The sequence below is a fragment of the Paroedura picta genome, chromosome 2 (assembly GCF_049243985.1).
Source record: "Paroedura picta isolate Pp20150507F chromosome 2, Ppicta_v3.0, whole genome shotgun sequence".
NCBI lineage: Eukaryota > Metazoa > Chordata > Lepidosauria > Squamata > Gekkonidae > Paroedura > Paroedura picta.
This window is the reverse complement of record NC_135370.1, coordinates 182,172,019-182,190,207: the sequence shown is the minus strand read 5'-3', so window position 1 is coordinate 182,190,207 and position 18,189 is coordinate 182,172,019. Positions and strand designations below refer to the sequence as shown.

The 18,189-nt window shown below is 52.4% G+C and overlaps 1 protein-coding gene across 1 annotated transcript in view; it reads left to right on the top strand.

Moving 5' to 3' along the window:
- ERO1A (endoplasmic reticulum oxidoreductase 1 alpha) overlaps positions 1-18,189 on the top strand; it is a 30,069-nt gene extending 11,880 nt beyond the window's left edge. The window contains exons 5-16 of the mRNA XM_077324060.1: positions 5,764-5,840; positions 6,165-6,238; positions 7,407-7,527; positions 8,203-8,249; positions 9,390-9,401; positions 9,721-9,747; positions 10,871-10,963; positions 11,657-11,903; positions 12,953-13,022; positions 14,322-14,408; positions 15,852-15,985; positions 17,704-18,189. Of these exons, the coding sequence (XP_077180175.1) occupies positions 5,764-5,840; positions 6,165-6,238; positions 7,407-7,527; positions 8,203-8,249; positions 9,390-9,401; positions 9,721-9,747; positions 10,871-10,963; positions 11,657-11,903; positions 12,953-13,022; positions 14,322-14,408; positions 15,852-15,985; positions 17,704-17,764 (1,050 nt within the window). The 3' untranslated portion in view covers positions 17,765-18,189. The remainder of the gene's footprint in view (positions 1-5,763; positions 5,841-6,164; positions 6,239-7,406; positions 7,528-8,202; positions 8,250-9,389; positions 9,402-9,720; positions 9,748-10,870; positions 10,964-11,656; positions 11,904-12,952; positions 13,023-14,321; positions 14,409-15,851; positions 15,986-17,703) is intronic.

Genomic DNA, 18,189 nt, shown 5'->3' with positions numbered 1-18,189 from the left:
GGATCGCGTCGAGTGAGGACGTCTCCAGCGACGAGGACGAGCCCGGTACTGGTGAGCGGGCCCCGGACCCCGACCCGGAGCAGTTTTCAGTCCCGAGTAGGCGAGACGGCCAGCGGAGAGGCGAGATAGCAGAGGATCTCGGGGGAGCGGGTGAGCCGACGGGGCGGCGAGAGCCGGACCAACGCAGGAGCGACGTGCAAGGCAGGGAGCGGCACGGCGTCGTTGGGCAAGTTGGTAGCCGGTGGAGCGGAGCAGGACGAGACGGCGGACGCCGAGAATCCCGGATCCGGAGGGGGTCGGACTACTCTCCAAAACGTTCCCCCCCAGAGCTTAAGGCGCGTTTCGACGGGACGCCGGACGACCTCCCGCAGTTCCTCCTCCACGCGCTGACGCATGCCCGGAGGTATGGAGACCGGTATGAGGACTCCGAGGACTTGGTCTGGGGGGTGGCATCGTGTCTCCAGGGCAAGGCGGGTCAGTGGTACCTAGGGTTGGCCGAGCGCGGCGACCCGGCAACTCGGGACCTGCAGGACTTCGTGGTCGCGCTCCGCCGACGATTCCAGGACCCCCAGGCTGAGGACAAGGCAAAGAGTCGGATCAAGGGACTTCGACAGGGTACTAGGGGGGTTATGGACTATATAGACATTTTCCGGAGGGAAGCAGGCAAGGTGTTCTCCTGGAACGAGGAGACCCAAATCGAGTACTTCCGGGAGGGCCTTAACCCGAAGCTCAGGGAATGGGCCGTGATCAAGGGGACGGAAGAAGATCTGTCTACACTGGAGGGGTGGTGTTTTGTGGTCGCCAAGCTGGAAGCCAGCCTGGGTTGGGCCGCCGCACCCCCCCGGGAGGCCAAAGGCGGGTCAGCCGAGGCGCCGAGACCGGGCCCCGACAACTCTCGCCCCAAACGACCCCCGAACCCCGAGCGGGAAAAGGAGACGCCGGGAAGGTCTGTGCCTGAAATGCGGGGGGTCAGGACATTTCGCAGCAGCGTGCCAACGGCAAGGGGGGGAGGACCGCGGGCTCTCCCAGGGGGGAGGTGCGACACGCCCCCAGCAGGCACGCCGGGCGGAGGACCTCCGCAACGAACCGGGAAGCGCCCAGGCGACGGGAAACGGCCAGGACCTGCTGTAGACGGCGCCGGGCAGCAGGTCCCGCGGTGCGAGGGAAAACCCCTGCAGCATGAGGCGCGACCTCCGAACGTGGTAATTTTAGAGCTCCGGAACCCGGAGAACGGACTAAGTTGGGTGGGGGAGGCTCTTTTGGACTCTGGATGCGACCACAGCATGGTCCACCCCCAGATAGCCCGGGCTTTGGGGCTACCGAAGCGCATTCGGAAGGTTCCCCTGGTTTTCGTCCAGATGGACGGCAGCCCGATTCAGGGGGGACCTTTCGGGGAAGAGGTGGGTCCTATCGCCATCCACATAGGGGACCACCAAGAGCTGCGGTGGCTGATCCAGGTCCCCGTAGCGGGATATCGGGCGGTGTTGGGCCTGGATTGGCTGAAGGAACACAACCCCGTGGTGGACTGGCGGGCGGGGACCCTGAAGTTCGACTTGACGGTGGGTGCACGGCATCGGGTCCCCCACGAGAATTCCAGCCACAAGAGGACGGCGGCGCGTCCCAGGGGAGCGGCGGCGGCGCAGCAGGAGAAACCAGAGCCCGAGGTCCCGCCAGAGTACCGAGACCTCGCAGCCGTTTTCAGCGAGCGGGAAGCGGACGAGCTACCCCCACACCGCCGCACGGACTGCGCTATCAACATCCCAGAGGGGGCGGTACTACCCAAAGGGCGCATCTACAAGATGAGTGAGGGTGAGCTCAAGGACCTCCGGGAGTTTTTGGATAAAAATCTGGCCCGAGGTTTCATCCGGCCCGCTTCCAGTCCCATGGGAGCTCCAGTCTTGTTCGTCCGGAAAAAGGATGGGTCCCGACGGCTGTGCCAGGACTACCGGGGCCTCAACGCCATCGCAGCGGGGAACGCTTACCCCCTCCCGCTGATCCCGGATTTGCTGGCCCGGCTGGGCAAAGGGACTCTGTTCACTAAACTGGACCTAAGGGAGGCGTACTACCGGGTACGCATCCGGGAGGGGGATGAGTGGAAAACAGCGTTTAACTGTCAGTTGGGACAATTCGAATTTAAAGTGATGCCGTTCGGCTTAAGCGGGGCACCTGGGGTTTTCATGAGTCTAATTAATGAGGTGTTGCAGGACCTTCTGTTTCAGGGGGTGGTGGTTTATTTGGATGACGTCCTGATCTACAGCCAAGATCCCCAAGAGCACGTGACCCTGGTGAGGGAGGTGTTAAAGCGCCTGCTGGCAAACCACCTATACGTGAAGCTGGCTAAGTGCGAATTCCACCGTCCCTCCCTGGACTATTTGGGCTACCGCATCTCAGCCCAGGGCATAGCTATGGACCCCGAGAAGGTGCAGGCGGTGCTGGCCTGGGAAAGGCCCCGCACCCGGAAACAGCTACAAAGCTTCCTGGGGTTTGCTAACTTTTTTAGAGGCTTCATCCCCAGATACTCCTCCGTAGTGGCTCCCCTCACGGACTTGCTAGGTACCAAGGGGAGAGGTCCTCGCGCCACGCGGCCCAGCGCAGCGCTCGGCTGGAATGAGAAATCGGAGGCAGCGTTCCTGGCCCTCAAGCAAGCTTTCGCGTCTGAGCCCACGCTACTGCACGTCGACCCAACCCAGCCGATGGTGGTACAAGTCGACGCCAGCGACGCAGCAGCCGGGGCGGTTCTCCTGCAGCGAGACAAGGCGGGACAGCTGAGGCCGGCGGCCTACCTCTCACGAAAATTCGCCGAAACGGAGCGGAACTGGTCTACCTGGGAGAAGGAGGCGTTTGCGATTAAGTTCGCCCTCACCGAATGGCGGCATTGGCTGGAGGAAACAGAGGAGCCGTTCGAGGTCTGGACAGATCACAAGAATCTGGAGGCGCTCCGGCAACCGCGATCCCTGAACGCCAAGCAGATGAGGTGGGCGGAGTTCTTTTCGCGGTACAATTTCAAGCTTGGTCACATCCCCGGCAAAGAGAATTTCCTCGCGGACGCCCTCTCCCGTCTGCCGCATTATGGGGAGGGGTACGCTCCCTGCACCAGGTCCGTGTTTGGCGAGGAGCAGCTGGGACGGGGGGTCGTCACTAGGCGGCGGGCCAGGGAGGAATGGGAGCCCGACCCGGCGACCGCCCCGCTCCGAGACCGCCTAGTGGCAGCCTATGGGGCAGACGAGGAGCTGGCTGAGCTCCGGGACTCTTTGATTTTGGACTCCGGTCTCTGGCGGAGGGGGGAGGCTGTCTACGTCCCGGAAGGGCTACGACGGGAAGCCCTCAGCCTCTGCCACGATGCTAAGACCGCCGGGCACTTCGGTTTCGTAAAATCCTGGAAGTTGGCCCGGCGGCGGTTTTGGTGGCCCAGTCTGCGGCGGGACACAAAAGCTTACGTCAGTGGTTGTCCTGTCTGCCTGACCTGCAAGCCGGGGGTTGGCAAGCCGAAAGGTCTGCTGCACCCGCTCGAGGTCCCGACCCGGCCGTGGTCAGTGATCTCCATGGACTTTATAACAGACTTGCCTCCCAGCAAGGGGAAAACGGTGATCTGGGTGGTGGTAGATCTATTTTCCAAACAGGCCCATTTCATTCCTTGCGCCAGTGTCCCCAGTGCTTCACAGTTGGCTCGGATGTTCCTGGATCACGTGTTCCGACTGCACGGGCTGCCGGACAAGGTGATTTCCGATCGGGGCTCACAATTCGTGTCCCGGTTTTGGCAAGCTTTCCTGCGCCTGTTAGACATCGAGCAAGGGCTGAGCTCCGCTTACCACCCCCAGACGGACGGGCAGACCGAGCGGGTTAATCAAGTACTGGAGCAGTACTTGCGGTGTTTCGGTTCCTATCATCAAGACACCTGGGTGCCCCTGCTCCCCCTGGCCGAGTTCGCGTACAACAACGCAGACCACAGCAGCACGGAGATGTCGCCTTTTGCCGTCGTCTACGGGACAGACCTGAGACACTTCCCGGAGCTTGGAGAGGTCCCCGCCCGGGAATCGGCCGACCTTCGCGAGTGGGGGGAGCGTGCCGGGAGCTGCTGGAAGTCGCTGCAGGAGCAGCTCCACAAAGTCAAGGCAGCGCAGAAAGAGGACGCCGACCGGAAGAGACGACCAGCTGAGGAGATCCGACCGGGGGATCGAGTTTACCTTTCCACCCGGAACCTACGGTTGAATTTGCCCAGCAAGAAGCTAGGCCCTCGGTTTTTGGGGCCTTTCGAGGTCTTGGCCCCGATCAACGAAGTTTCGGTCAAGCTCAAGCTCCCCAAGAACCTCCGGCACATCCATCCCGTCTTTCACGTGAGCCTTCTAAAAAAAACTCCGGACGGTGACGTTTGGCACCCCGTGTTTTCCCCGCCAGCGCCCGAGGTCCTGCCGGGGGGGGAGCACCACGAGGTGGCGGATATCCTGGACTCTAGACTCCACAGGGGGAAGTTGCAGTACCTCGTGGAATGGAAGGACTTCGCTTTGGGGGACCGGGAATGGGTCTGGGCAGCGGACGTCCTTGCGCCCCGACTCACTGAACGTTTCCACAAGCGGTATCCTGGCCGCCCCGGGGGGTTGGAGAATGGACCTTCGGGGGGGCAGAATGTCGTGGTTCGGTCCTTGGTGGCTTGGGAACGGGACCGAACCCCGCCATCAGAGGCGCCCGCGATCACGGAGGTAGGGCATGGTGATCATAGGCAAGCCGGCAGCTGGGCGCCCCACCCGATCGTTGAGGTGGCAATGGCCGCTAAAGAACCTCAATGTCCCCCTCCACCTTTTGACAAGGGCCCGGAGATGGCCCTTTGTTCCAGGAAAATGGGCCATCAGGAACCCCGGAAAACCTCGCATATGTGCATGAGTCATGATTGTATCAGCATGTTCCCTCCGCAAGTACTGGGTGGGGCAATACAGCCTAAGGAGGTGGGTTTTGTATAAAAGGGAGCTTCCACCTGGAGTTCGGTGGAAGCTCTTACTCCATACCAGCGGACTCCACGTTGCTGAAATAAAGCTTGTTCCTGTTGTATCGTTCACCAGGCCTGGCATGACGTTTTCTTCAAAGGGGCACCCTGTTTTTCAGTTAGCAAGCGGGTTCCCGACACTTGTTTAATGGTTAATCTAGGACTGTTTGCGTGTGCTTGTATAAAACTATGAAGGCAATTTCATTCATCTTTATGGGGCTATTAGAATTCATTCAGCTGCTTCAGGCCAACATGGCTATACATGCAAATCTATGTTCATGGTTTTGCGTGTTTGTGTGTGTGTGTGTGTGTGTGTGTGTGGGGATCATATGGTCATGTGCACTGTCCACCTTTCCTTTTCCTGCTGTACTCATTCTGCAAACAGGAGGAAACTGTTGTCACCAGTCCTGGTTGGTCTCCTCCAGAGAGAACAAAAACCTGTCCCTACTTCAGAGGTCCTCAACATGGTGCCCGGGGGCGCCTGCTGACTGGCTTCCTGCCCCCCATCAAGTCTTTTTAGAAAGTGGGCGGGGCTGATTGGCCATCAGAGTTCTGATTGGCGGTGCTGATTTTTAAGACGTGGCTTAGGCGGTTTTGCTGTGTGATTGAAGGGAAGCAGTGGCAGCCATTCTGGGGCTGGCTCGACCTCCCACACCCAAGTCGCTCACTGTTCCCGGGTGGATGGCAGGGTGCGTCTGAGGGCCCAGCCACCTAGTCTGACCACGGCAGGGGCAAGACACCCATCTGTATGTTGCTGGGCTACACCCTCTGGTCTTCCTTTCTAGTATTCCCAAGAAGCCAACACCTCTGATCAGGACTGTGAAGAAGCGGAGAGGCTGGGAGCCGTTGATGAATCTTTAAGGTGCACATTCTTCTTCTGGGTATATTCGGGAGGGGTGTCTGTGCGTGCAGAGCTGGCATCGTCTCCCAGGGTCAAGAGGTCCGTGTTCCCCCCTGTAGTCGGACCTCATTTGTCCAGTTGAGCAAGCATGAGGCTGCCATCTACTGGAGTCTTCAAGAGCAGTTTACACAGCCAGCTGCCAGGGATGGGTTGGTTTTCCTGTACTAAGTGGCGTGGGTTGGACTAGATGACCTTGAAGGTCCCTTCTAACAGTAAGACTCTGTGATTACGCACATCTGGCCCAGGGACATTGTAGCAACCGGTATTTTCTTCTTCCCTCGGCAGCGAGAAAACCGTGGAGGCCGTGCGGAAGTGGACCCAGCATGACGATTCTGCGGACAGCTTTTGTGAAGTCGATGGTATTGTTGCGGGTTCATTTGTGTTTAGTGTGGTTGCGACAATCAAGGCAGGGTTCAGGAATGAAAACTCTCCCGGAGCCCCGCATGCAGCTGTGAGAGAGCAGGCACCTTGTCTGCTTGGCTTTTGGCATGAGGCCATTGAGGGTTGTGTTGGAAAATGCAAGATTGATTGATTTGTAATTGGATTGATTTGTATAACGCCCCTCTTGGACTAGCCGTCTCAGGGTGATGAACATCAAAAAGGTACATGACATTTAAGCAGTTTTTAAAAACGAAGTTGTTGTTGTTGTTAGGTGCGAAGTCTTAAGTCCGACCCATCGCGACCCCCTGGGCAATGATCCTCCAGGCCTTCCTGTCCTCTACCATTCCCCAGAGTCCATTTAAGTTTGCACCGACTGCTTCAGTGACTCCATCCAGCCACCTCATTCTCTGTCGTCCCCTTCTTCTTTTGCCCTCGATCGCTCCCAGCATTAGGCTCTTCTCCAGGGAGTCCTTCCTTCTCATGAGGTGGCCAAAGTATTTGAGTTTCATCTTCAGGATCTGGCCTTCTAAGGAGCATTCAGGGCTGATCTCCTCTAGGACTGACCGGTTTGTTCGCCTTGCAGTCCAAGGGACTCGCAAGAGTCTTCTCCAGCACCAGAGTTCAAAAGCCTCAATTCTTTGACGCTCGGCCTTCCTTATGGTCCAACTTTCACAGCCATACATTGCAACTGGGAAGACCATAGCCTTGACTAAACGCACTTTTGTTGGCAGGGTGATGTCTCTGCTTTTTAGGATGCTGTCTAGATTTGCCATAGGTTTCCTCCCCAGGAGCAAGCGTCTTTTAATTTCTTTGCTGCAGTCCCCATCTGCAGTGATCTTGGAGCCCAGGAAAATAAAATCTGTCACTATCTCCATTTCTTCCCCATCTATTTGCCAGGAATTGAGAGGGCAGGATGCCATGATCTTTGATTCAAAAACGATTCAGAAACGCAGTAAAGATCTACAGTGTGCATAATTGAACAGAATATAGAGGGGAGCTGATGATGTAGGCCTCACAGTTCTTCCTCTTCTTCTTCCTCTTCCTCCTCTTCCTTTTGGCCAGAGTTTTCCAAGTGGATAGTCTTATTTATTCCCAAATCCCCAAAGCCAGCCAAAGCCACAACAATCTCCTCTCTTTCCTTCCTAGATATCCAGTCTCCCGAGGCTGAGTATGTAGACCTCCTTCTTAATCCTGAGCGCTACACGGGTTACAAAGGGTCCGATGCCTGGAAGATCTGGAACAGCATTTATGAAGAAAACTGCTTCAAGTACGTGGGTAGCACTTGGCCGGATCTGGCTCTTCACTGCAGGCACTCTATGAACACCCTTCCCCTCCCATGCTGGTTTAGCTGCGTCTCTTGGGCAATTATATTCATGACCCCCATTGAAGAGCCGTTCCAGAGGGCAGCCATGCTGGTTTTGCAGCAGAACAGGTTGACTCGAGTTCAGCGGCATCTTAATTGGGAGAACTGAGTTCGATTCCCAGCTCCTCCCCTTGAAACCAGCTGAGTGGGGCCAGTCACAGTTCTCTTAAGAGCTCTCTCAGACTCATAGAATCATAGAATAATAGAGTTGGAAGGGACCTCATGGGTCATCTAGTCCAACTCCCTGCACTATGCAGGACACTCCCAACCCTCTCGCTCATCCACTGTCACCTGCCACACCCTTGAACCTTCACAGAATCAGCCTCTCCGTCTGATGGCTCTCCAGCCTCTGTTTAAACATTTCCAAAGATGGAGAACCCACCACCTCCCAAGGAAGCCCGTTCCACTGAGGAACCGCTCTCACTGTCAGGAACTTCTTCCGGATATTTAGATGGAATTTCTTTTGAATTAATTTCATTGCTCCTGGTCCGTCCCTCTGGGGCAAGAGAGAACAATTCTCTCTACCTACATTCATCTACCTACATTCAAATAAATAAATGTTTTTCTTTATCCCCCTAGACCTCAGTCTGTAAAAAGGCCTTTGAATCCTTTGGCTTCTGGCAGAGGTAACGATCCTGTTTGGAATTCTGGGAGCTGCTGATATTCTCAATGGATAGAAAGCTTTACGGCAGGGCCGACCAAACTGTAGCTCTCCAGAATACCATGGACTACAATTCCCATGAGGCTCTGTTAGCAAGCTGGCAGGGGCTCATGGGAACTGTAGTCTGTGGACATCTGGAGAGCCACAGTTTGGCCAGCTCTGCTGTATGGGGTAGATGGGGGGGGGGTGAGATTGCTCTATGCCAAAAACAGGTGTTGTCTAAAATTAAGCTGTTCTGGAATACACCGGTGTGTCTTGGTATACACAAAAAGGGGATTTTTAAAAAGAGTTTTGAATTTGGGGCAAAATAATGAGAGCGACGGAGACGGGGATTATGACTGACCTTAGAGAAGGCTAGATGCCTGGTGAGGTTTTTTGGGAGTGCCAGAAAAAAACACCCGAGACTATGCTCCAAAATCAGCAGCACGGAGTATATTTAAGGTGCTCTTAGACCAGGGGTGGTCAAACTGCGGCCCTCCAGATGTCCATGGACTACAATTCCCAGGAGCCCCCTGCCAGCGAACGCTGGCAGGGGGCTCCTGGGAATTGTAGTCCATGGACATCTGAAGGGCCGCAGTTTGACTACCCCTGTCTTAGACTCTTGCGCTTTTCTGCTGTTGAAAACAGACTAACACAATGACCCGCCTTGGCCTGTCTGAGTAAAGATCTGGTTCTCCAGATTGCTAAAAAGGTGCAGAGGGAATTGCCTGACGACACTGCAGAAGCCCAAAAGAAGGGGCACCATCAGTCGGGTGGAAATGGGCTTCTGTGTCCAGAATAATTCCTTGCCCTCCCCTTGATTTGCTAAACCTAATTACTTTGTGCAAAGAAAGAGATGTTTGCATAGATCACCCTGGTTGCAGCATCCAGCTTGAAGTAAAACTTGATTTGCCTGGGCAGAGAATTTGTCAGGTGGGAGGCAAAAAGTCCTGGGCCTAGCCTGATTGAGAGATGTTCAGGAAATAAAGTACAAAGAGGCATGGCTGTTGATTTGAGTGCTCTGTAACATTTCGTTTCTCTCTCTCTCTCTCTCTCTCTCTCTCTCTCTCTCTCTCTCTCTCTCTCTCTCTCTCTCTCTCTCTCTCTCAATTTACCTTGGCTCCAGGAGAAAATGAAGGTAAGTGTATTTTTTTATTTGGACAGCAGAAAAGAGAAGCAGTCCAGTAGCGCTTTTAAAACGAACAACATTTGGGGCAGGAGAGAAACTTTCGGGAGTCGCGCTCCCTTCCCCAGAGTTCAGAAACACCTGAAGGACTAACCAAATTTGTGGCAGGGGAGGAGATTTCATGAATCATATTTCAGGTCTCCAAACAGGGAAGACATCTGTCCATGCAGGGGGAGAGGTGTGTGGAAAGCTATTAGCTGTGATTTCTTGGGGGGGGGGGTAGTAATTTTGGGAATTGCTTGATCCTCATGATTTTTCTCTTTATTTACAGGGAACATGTTTTACAACTGGCTGGAAGGTAACTCCATTTTCTGTGTGATTCTGCTTTTGCTGACTGACTGCAGAAGTACCAGGCTCTTGTTAGAGCTAGCAAGGTGTTGTGGTTACGAGGGGGAGCCTCTGATTTGGAGCACCAGGTTTGATTCCCCATTCTTCCAATTCAAGCCTGCTGGGTGACCTTGGGACAGTCACAGTTCTCTGAGAACTCTCTCAGCCCAACCTGCCTTAAAGGGTGCCTGTTGTGGGGAGAGGAAGGGAAGGCGACTGGAAGCCACTTTGAGCCTCCTTCGGGTAGAGAAAAGCGGCATCTAAGAACCAACTCTTCTTCTTCTTCTTCAGTAATCTCAGGGCTCTCTCAGCCTCCCCTCCCTCACAGGGTGTCTGTTGTGGGGAGAGGAAAGGGAAGGCGACTGGAAGCCGCTTTGAGCCTCCTTCGGGTAGAGAAAAGCGGCATATAAGAACCAACTCTTCTTCTTCTTCTTCAGTAATCTCAGGGCTCTCTCAGCCTCCCCTCCCTCACAGGGTGTCTGTTGTGGGGAGAGGAAAGGGAAGGCGACTGGAAGCCACTGAGCCTCCTTCGGGTAGAGAAAAGCGGCATATAAGAACCAACTCTTCTTCTTCTTCAGTAATCTCAGGGCTCTCTCAGCCTCCCCTCCCTCACAGGGTGTCTGTTGTGAGGAGAGGAAGGGAAGGCGATTGGAAGCCACTTTGAGACTCCTTCAGGTAGAGAAAAGCGGCATATAAGAACCAACTCTTCTTTGTCAGTGTATTGTCTGAAGAAGAACTGAGCTAGCTTCTTGTCACCACACTGCAACTGGAGACTGTAACTGAAATTTAGAATATTGAAACTGAAGCTAAAGGAATAAAGAATATCTAAGCTGACAAATGCTCTTCAAGATTCCTTTCCATTGTTGTGTATAGCCAGCAATACACAGATGCTGTTTTTTTTTCCTGCTGCTTGTTTCTGTGTAACCTTTTTTGTATCTTGTTGGTAGCAGCCAGGTCATCAGGGTGGTTCCTGGTCTCCCCTCCTAAGAACTGACAGGCCTGTTTTTCATATGTCCCAACCATCAGCTCCCTTGCCAGAATTGCACGTGCTCTTTTAAAACATAAACCCATAAAGCTCTCCCCCTTCCTTGCAGGCCTCTGTGTGGAGAAACGGGCCTTCTACAAGCTCATCTCCGGTCTCCATGCGAGTATCAACATTCACCTCAGCGCCAGGTACCTTCTTCAAGGTTGGTACCTCTTGCTGCTTATAACGCTGAGCGTACAACTCCATGGTTGGCAGACAGAGGTGCAGGACAGAGAAACACTGTGCTCGCTTGAAGGATGCTGGGCCTGGAGGCACGAACGTCCTTGCGATGCATTCCTCATTCTCCGTGAAGTTTTTTGTCCATCAAGTCCTGGGTGTAGTCTGCATGGGGCTTTTTACCCAGTCCCAGTACAAATGAATCCCTCCCATCTACACTGAATTTGGTTTCCATTTTGATTTTGGGTACTTTAAATTTTCCCTCTGCAACAAGCATAATTGATTCGTGGTGACCCTACCTTTCCTCCGCGATATCCTGGAGTGGATATAAGCCTCGATATTTCAAAAAACGCCATCAGTAAATGTGCTGCTCTCTGCTTTTTGCAAATTAACTCCCCTCTCCATGCCTCACAGTAAAGCAGTCTTCCCTGATTGGCCAGGGCATCAGTTCAAAGACTTCCTGGTTCCTGGTTAGCCAGGTGTAAAAGGGCCCAGCTTCTCCTTTTTTTCCCTTTCTTTGTTGGCTGTTCATGAACATGCAGCCTGAAGAAGAACTCTGGAGAACTCAAAAGCTTCCATCTTTTAATGCTGTCTTAAATTCCCCCCGGTCTCCATAAAAAGGTATTCCACGCGTCTTTTGTCCTATATCTGGCCCTAATCCCTTTTGTCTCTTTTCCAGACACATGGTCAAAGAAGCAGTGGGGTCACAATGCAACCGAGTTTCAGCAGCGGTTCGACGAAATCCTGACCCAAGGAGAGGGTCCCCGGAGGCTGAAGAACCTCTACTTTATCTATTTGATTGAACTGCGTGCCCTCTCCAAAGTCTTGCCTTTCTTCGAGCGACCGGATTTCCAGCTGTTCACGGGCGACAAAGACAGAGATGGAGAAGTCAAGAGTCTCTTGTTGGAGATCCTTCATTTAATCAAGTATGTCCAGCCATGGTTGACATCTGGGGGGAATGTTGAGGGACGGTGGACAATGATGATATCAGAGAACTGTGAATTTCCTGCGTTCTGTAGCAGGTTGGACTAGAGGACCCTGGAGGTAACTTCCAGCTCTGTGATTCTGTGAAGGCCAGAGAGCTAAAGCGATCTGTAATGGTTTGGTCAGATTGCAGCAACCTTTACCATTCTTCCAAATAACCTGTATACAAAGTTGTTTCAGTCCAAGGTTCAAGATTTCGGAGGCCAGGCAAGCACAATAGGCTGGTCCAAGATGTCAAGGCTTTCAGGATTCAAGCAAGAAGGTGTTGGCTTGTCACCATATAGCTTGCGTCCACGCCCCCACAAAGCCTTTCAAGAGGCTTTATAGTTAAATGTCACACTGCTCAGACTCAATCCTGCAATGACTCATCATCACTTTCAGCAGGAAGCTGATGTCTAGCCATAAGGCGGGCACTTCTCCTTTTAGCCTGCTGCATTGCACTAAGCCTTTACCTCTTTAATGTTGCAGGTGATCCCAGAGGGCTGGAAACAGGGAGCTGTCTTACTTCTGTTGGAACAGAGCTTAGTGTGGGTGGGTGCAGGTGACTCTGTACAAGCTCTTGGCAATTAGGACCCCCAGTCAGGACCCAAAGTGGTTCACTGTGAGGTGGGTTAGAGCAGGGATAGTCAACTTGTGGTCCTCCAGATGTTCATGGACTACAATTCCCATGAGCCCCTGCCAGCATTTGCTGGCAGGGGCTCATGGGAATTGTAGTCCATGAACATCTGGAGGACCACAGGTTGACTACCCCTGGGTTAGAGAGTGCCTTGCCTAAAGTCACCCAGCAAGTAGGGATTTAGACCTGACTCTTCCAGATCCTAATAATTCATGGCCTTGGTTAAATCTTGAGTAAGCGCTTTCCAGAAATCTGTTGCGAAATCAGATATACGTTAAATTATCTTAACTGTGTTATTTAAAACTGGAAATCCTTGAGTTTTTTTTTTTTCGTAGAAAGGCTCCAACCTGGAGTTATCCTTTCCTTCCCCTTCAGATCTTTCCCTCTGCACTTTGACGAAAATTCTTTTTTTGCGGGAAGCCGGAGAGAGGCCGCCAAGTTAAAGGTAAGTTTTTCTGCAGGGAGTTCTTTCTAGCAAGCGGAAAACATTTTTCTCCGTTCGTAGAACAGGTGTACGATCTACCTGGTGTTCTCGTGACAAATAAAACCTTCCATAGTGATTGGCCAAAGCTTGAAGGACGTTATCAGGTGTCTGGAAAATGTTCCAGCTGCCAAAGGAGTCAAAAGCTTGGGAGTGTGTTTGTAGTCCATCTTCTTGAGGAAAGGGTAATGGTCATTCTGGCTGGACTTGAAACATCAGGGAGGCCCTGCAGAAGGAGGAGCTGGGAGGGCCAGCCAGAGGTCTGGTAAAGTGTCTAGGAAAGTAGAAACCTAAGTGGCAGAAATCTTTACGGACGTGGGAGGGAGGGACAAAGCAGGCAGCGGAGGAAGAAGCAGAACCCCGAAGGAAGACAGGTGGGGAGGGTCAAGAGACATTCAGAAATTTATTTGTATGTTGTTTGTTTGTTCAGTGTTGCAAGCCACCCTGAGATGGCAGGTCCTATAGGGCAGGGGTAGTCAACCTGTGGTCCTCCAGATGTTCATGGACTACAATTCCCATGAGCCCCTGCCAGCATTTGCTGGCAGGGGCTCATGGGAATTGTAGTCCACGAACATCTGGAGGACCACAGGTTGACTACCCTGCTATAGGGGCAGTCTATAATAAAATAAATAAATAAAATTCAAATGTAGGAGAGACCAGAGGGGAATGCAGGAATCCAAGGAATGAGGCTCAACTGTGTATTGAAGAATCCAAAAAAGAAGGCCTAGGGTGATGGTAAAAATGGCTGCCACACAGGCAGGTTTGGGATAATCTGACATTCCCTAGCAGCAGGAGAGCCACACGGACTTCCCTGAGATCACCTTTAAACCTGTGGAGCGCAGCAGGTTTGGGAAAGATTGAAGAAAAGCCAGGTAGTGCACAAACACGCCACGAAACTGTCAGGAAGCAGGAAAAAAAAACCCAACTTTCTACCAGCATTGAGACTGGGACAAATAGGGATGCCAACTTCCAGCCTGGGGATCCCCCAGAATCACAGCTTGTGTCCAGGCCGCAGAAATCAGTTCCCCTGGAGGACGCGGCTGCTTATAAAGTGGGCTGCATGGCATTATAGCCCGCTGAAGCCCCTCCCCTTTCCAAAGCCCGCCCCCTGCAGGCTCCACCCCTTGAAATCTCCCGGTTTCCCCCGACTCGGAACTGACAACCCTACACGGAAATACCCAAAGTCTCGGGTTTGCAGTTAACGAACAGAGAAGGAGCAGACCTCTTCCCCCCCCTGACCTTTCTTCACTTCCCTCCCTCCAGGAGGAGTTCAGGCTCCATTTCAGGAACATTTCGAGGATCATGGACTGCGTGGGATGCATAAAATGCCGCCTCTGGGGGAAGCTACAAGTAAGGAAGCCGTTTTGCCCTTTCTCTCTGCAAAGAGTTTTGGATGTGAGCCTTGAAGATCCTCCACCCTAACCTGGTTGAGGCGGAAATGGGGTTTGATCCGTTTAGGAAAGGCTTGAGTCTACTAATCCGTCTGAAATGCCCACCGGATTTGATACAGGAGGACACCCCCCTACATACACACACACCGCACCCCTCCACACACTAGAAACCCAGTTAGGCTGGGGGTCAGTCACCAGAAGCGTTTTCCGCACAGATAAGGCTGAATCGCCATGCATTCGCTTGGGCAGTTCTCAGGCGTTCGTTGTCAGGGAATCTTCCTGGCTAGATATAACCAGTACATAGCATAATGAAGATATGTTCAGATACAAGGGCCTTACAGAAATAACAAGCTAAGTTTATCATTCAGGTTCAGTTCGGGGGAGGGGGGGGACAGTATAGGAAATAAAAATGTCAAGATGAAAGATTAACAGATGGATGCACTCCCAGTTAGAATGATAAGAGTTGGGATCTCCTGGGTCATCTAGTCCAACCCCCTGCACTATGCAAGACACAACCCTCTCACTCATCCACTGTCACCTGCCAGCCCCTTGAGCCTTCCCAGAATCAGCCTCTCCGTCAGATGGCTCTCCAGCCTCCAAAGATGGAGAACCCACCACCTCCCGAGGAAGCCTGTTCCACTGAGAAACCACTCTAATTGTCAGGAACTTCTTCCAGATGTTTAGACGGAATTTCTTTTGAATTAATTTCATCCCACTGGTTCTGGTCCTTCCCTCCGGGGCAAGAGAGAACAACTCTGCTCCATCCTCTACATGGCAGCCTTCTAAATACTTGAATATGGTTATCAGATCCCCTCTCAGTCATCTCCTCTCCAGGCTAAACAGACCGAACTCCCCCAACCTTTCCTCATACATCTTGGTCTCCAAACCCCTCACCATCTTTGTTGCCCTCCTCTGGACACGCTCCAGTTTGCCCAAAACTGAACACAGGACTCCCAAGAGAGGCCGAACCAGAGCAGAGTCAAATTACTCCCAGGTTCCACACAAATGATGACTTGATACACTTAGCTTGTTTTTTCTCTAATGCCCTTGTCTCTGGGAAACATCTTTGTTATGCTTTCTACGAATCCCTGACCCCCTCTCTGCTTAGAGAGGTGGTCTTATATCTCCTGTTTTTTTGTGAACGATGGAGTCAGCTGTGTACATGAATGAAGTTTTCACCTTGAATGAAGCTTGGTTGGTCAAACTTTGCTCAGGTAACTTAAATGTGGGACAAAATAACCCTCTTCTTTTTTTGCCTGACAAAGAGTTGAGTTGTGGGGCAGCACCAGAATGCCAGCAGGTGGGCACTGGGCAGGCCTCAAGAGAAGGGCATTCTGGATCCTTTTGGCGTTCGCCCTGTACAGGGAGACGTAAAGCCACCTTTTGCTTATGCCACCTGTAGACTCAGGGTTTGGGAACTGCGCTGAAGATCCTGTTTTCCGAAAGCCAAATTTTAAGCCTGCCGGAGAGAGGCCCCTCGCCCTCGTTTCACCTAACAAGACAGGAAATCGTAGCCCTCTTCAACGCTTTTGGAAGGTGAGTGGTCGCTTTTTCTCTAGTCGGAAGGAATTTCAAGTAATATCCCCCCCCATACTTTGAAGAAGAGTTCATGTATATACTCTGCTTTTCACTGCCCGAAGGAGTCTCAAAGCGGGTTCCAATTGCGTTCACTTCCCCGCCCCACAACAGACACCCTGGAAGGTTGGTGGGGCTAAGAGAGCTCTGAGAGAACTGCTTTGCAAGAACAGCTCTAACAGGACTGTGGCTGGCCCAAGGCCACCCTGCAGGCTGCATGTGGAGGAGTGGGGAATCAAACCCGGCTCGCCAGATTAGACGCTGCCCCTCTTAACCGTGACATCACGCTGGCTCTCAGTTCAGGCATTGTGTGCGTTAACAATAAACTGGAACCGATACTGCAGGCCAAGCCGTGATTTTGCTTCTTTTATGTTCTTAAGAGCACACCAGAAGGACCCTGCTGGATCAGATCGGTGGTCCATTTAGTCCGGCATCCTGTCTCACACTGTGGCCAAACACTACACTTGATCTTAACCAGAAGGCTGATTTAGCTTTTCTAGCATTTTTACAAATTATTGCATTTGTTGTTACTCGCACGGGCCAGCCAGTTCCTCTGGATGGGCAAGGACAGCACATAGAGGCTGAGGCCTTCCCCTCCTGGCTCTGGGTTTTAGAGGGTTAGTGCCTCTGAATGTGAGGTTCCCTTCCATCCCCATGGGTAGTAGCCATGAATAGATTTCCCCTCCATGAATCTTTGTCTAATCTCCTTTGAAACCTATTTATTTCTGTGGCCATCACTCTATCCTCTGGCAGTGAATTTTAATCTGTCTATGTCAGGGGTGTCCAAACGGTGGCTCTCCAGATGGCACGGGATCGTGGTAATTGTAGTCCACAGACATCTGGAGAACCACCATTAGGACACCCCTGGCCTGTGATCAATCAATCTGATTAATCATATTTTAATCACCCTCTGTGTAAAGTTGTATTTCCTTTTGTCTGTCCTCAACCTACTGCCCATCAGCTTCTTCGGATGCCTTCAACATCTCATAGAATCACAGAACCATAGAGTTGGAAGGGGCCATACAGGCCATCAACCCTCTGCTCAACGCAGGATCAGCCCTAAGCATCCTAAAGCATCCAAGAAAAGTGTGTATCCAACCTTTGCTTGAAGACTGCCAGTGAGGGGGAGCTCACCACCTCCTTAGGCAGCCTATTCCACTGCTGAACTACTCTGAGTGTGAAAATCTTCTTCCTGATATCTAGCCTATATCGTTGTACTTGTAGTTTAAACCCATTACTGCGTGTCCTTTGCAGCCAATGGGAACAGCATCCTGCCCTCCTCCCAGTGACAACCTTTCAAATACCTTGGTGGCCTTCGTAAAGGACGTTTTTGTGAATTTTGTAAATCAAATCTCTGTGAAGCTACAGAACGGCTCACTTATTCACACCAGATTTTAGCGGTACCAGTAGCACCTTTAAGACCAACCAAGATTTATTCAAGGCGTGAGCTTTCGAGGGCAAGCAGCCTTCCTCAGACCTTCTTCTCGTCAAGCTCGCACCCTGAATAAATCTTTGTTGGTCCTCAAGGTGCCACTGGATTCTGATTTTATTGTGCTACTTCAGACCAACAGGGCTACCCATTTGAATCAGATTTTAGGTATTCGCTGCCATTCAGTAGTCGTTTGCCTCTCACCAAATCTTCTTTCTGGTTCTTTCTTCTCCTCCTGTTTCCGATGCAGGATTTCAACCAGCGTCAAGGAGCTCGAAAACTTCCGGAACCTCCTACAAACCGTGCAGTGAGGATGGTGCTTGTTCACATGGCTGCCACCGACTCTGCAAGACTCCCATGGGATTGCAACGCCTACTGAGGGCTCTGGAGGGTCCCCCTCCCTGCAGTTCTGATTGATCCCCAGACTTCTGAAACCAGACCCCTTGGACTACAGGGCTGCTTCGTAGGGGGCTCGGTGCCATTAGCGGGAATAAGGTTCCTCCCTAAATCTCCTACACCTGGCGTCAGCTGTGTGCATGGGGGGTGGGTGGGCATCCCATACTGCTTAAGGCCTTTGTCGAACAGCCTTGCTGGATCTAAACAAGAATGCAGGTAACCAGCAGGTGCCAGGAGGGGGGTAGGACACAATGACTCAGTGGCAGACCACCATCTGCCTCCAACCCCAATCTAGGAGGTCTCTGGAGCAGGGGTAGTCAAACTGCGGCTCTCCAGATGT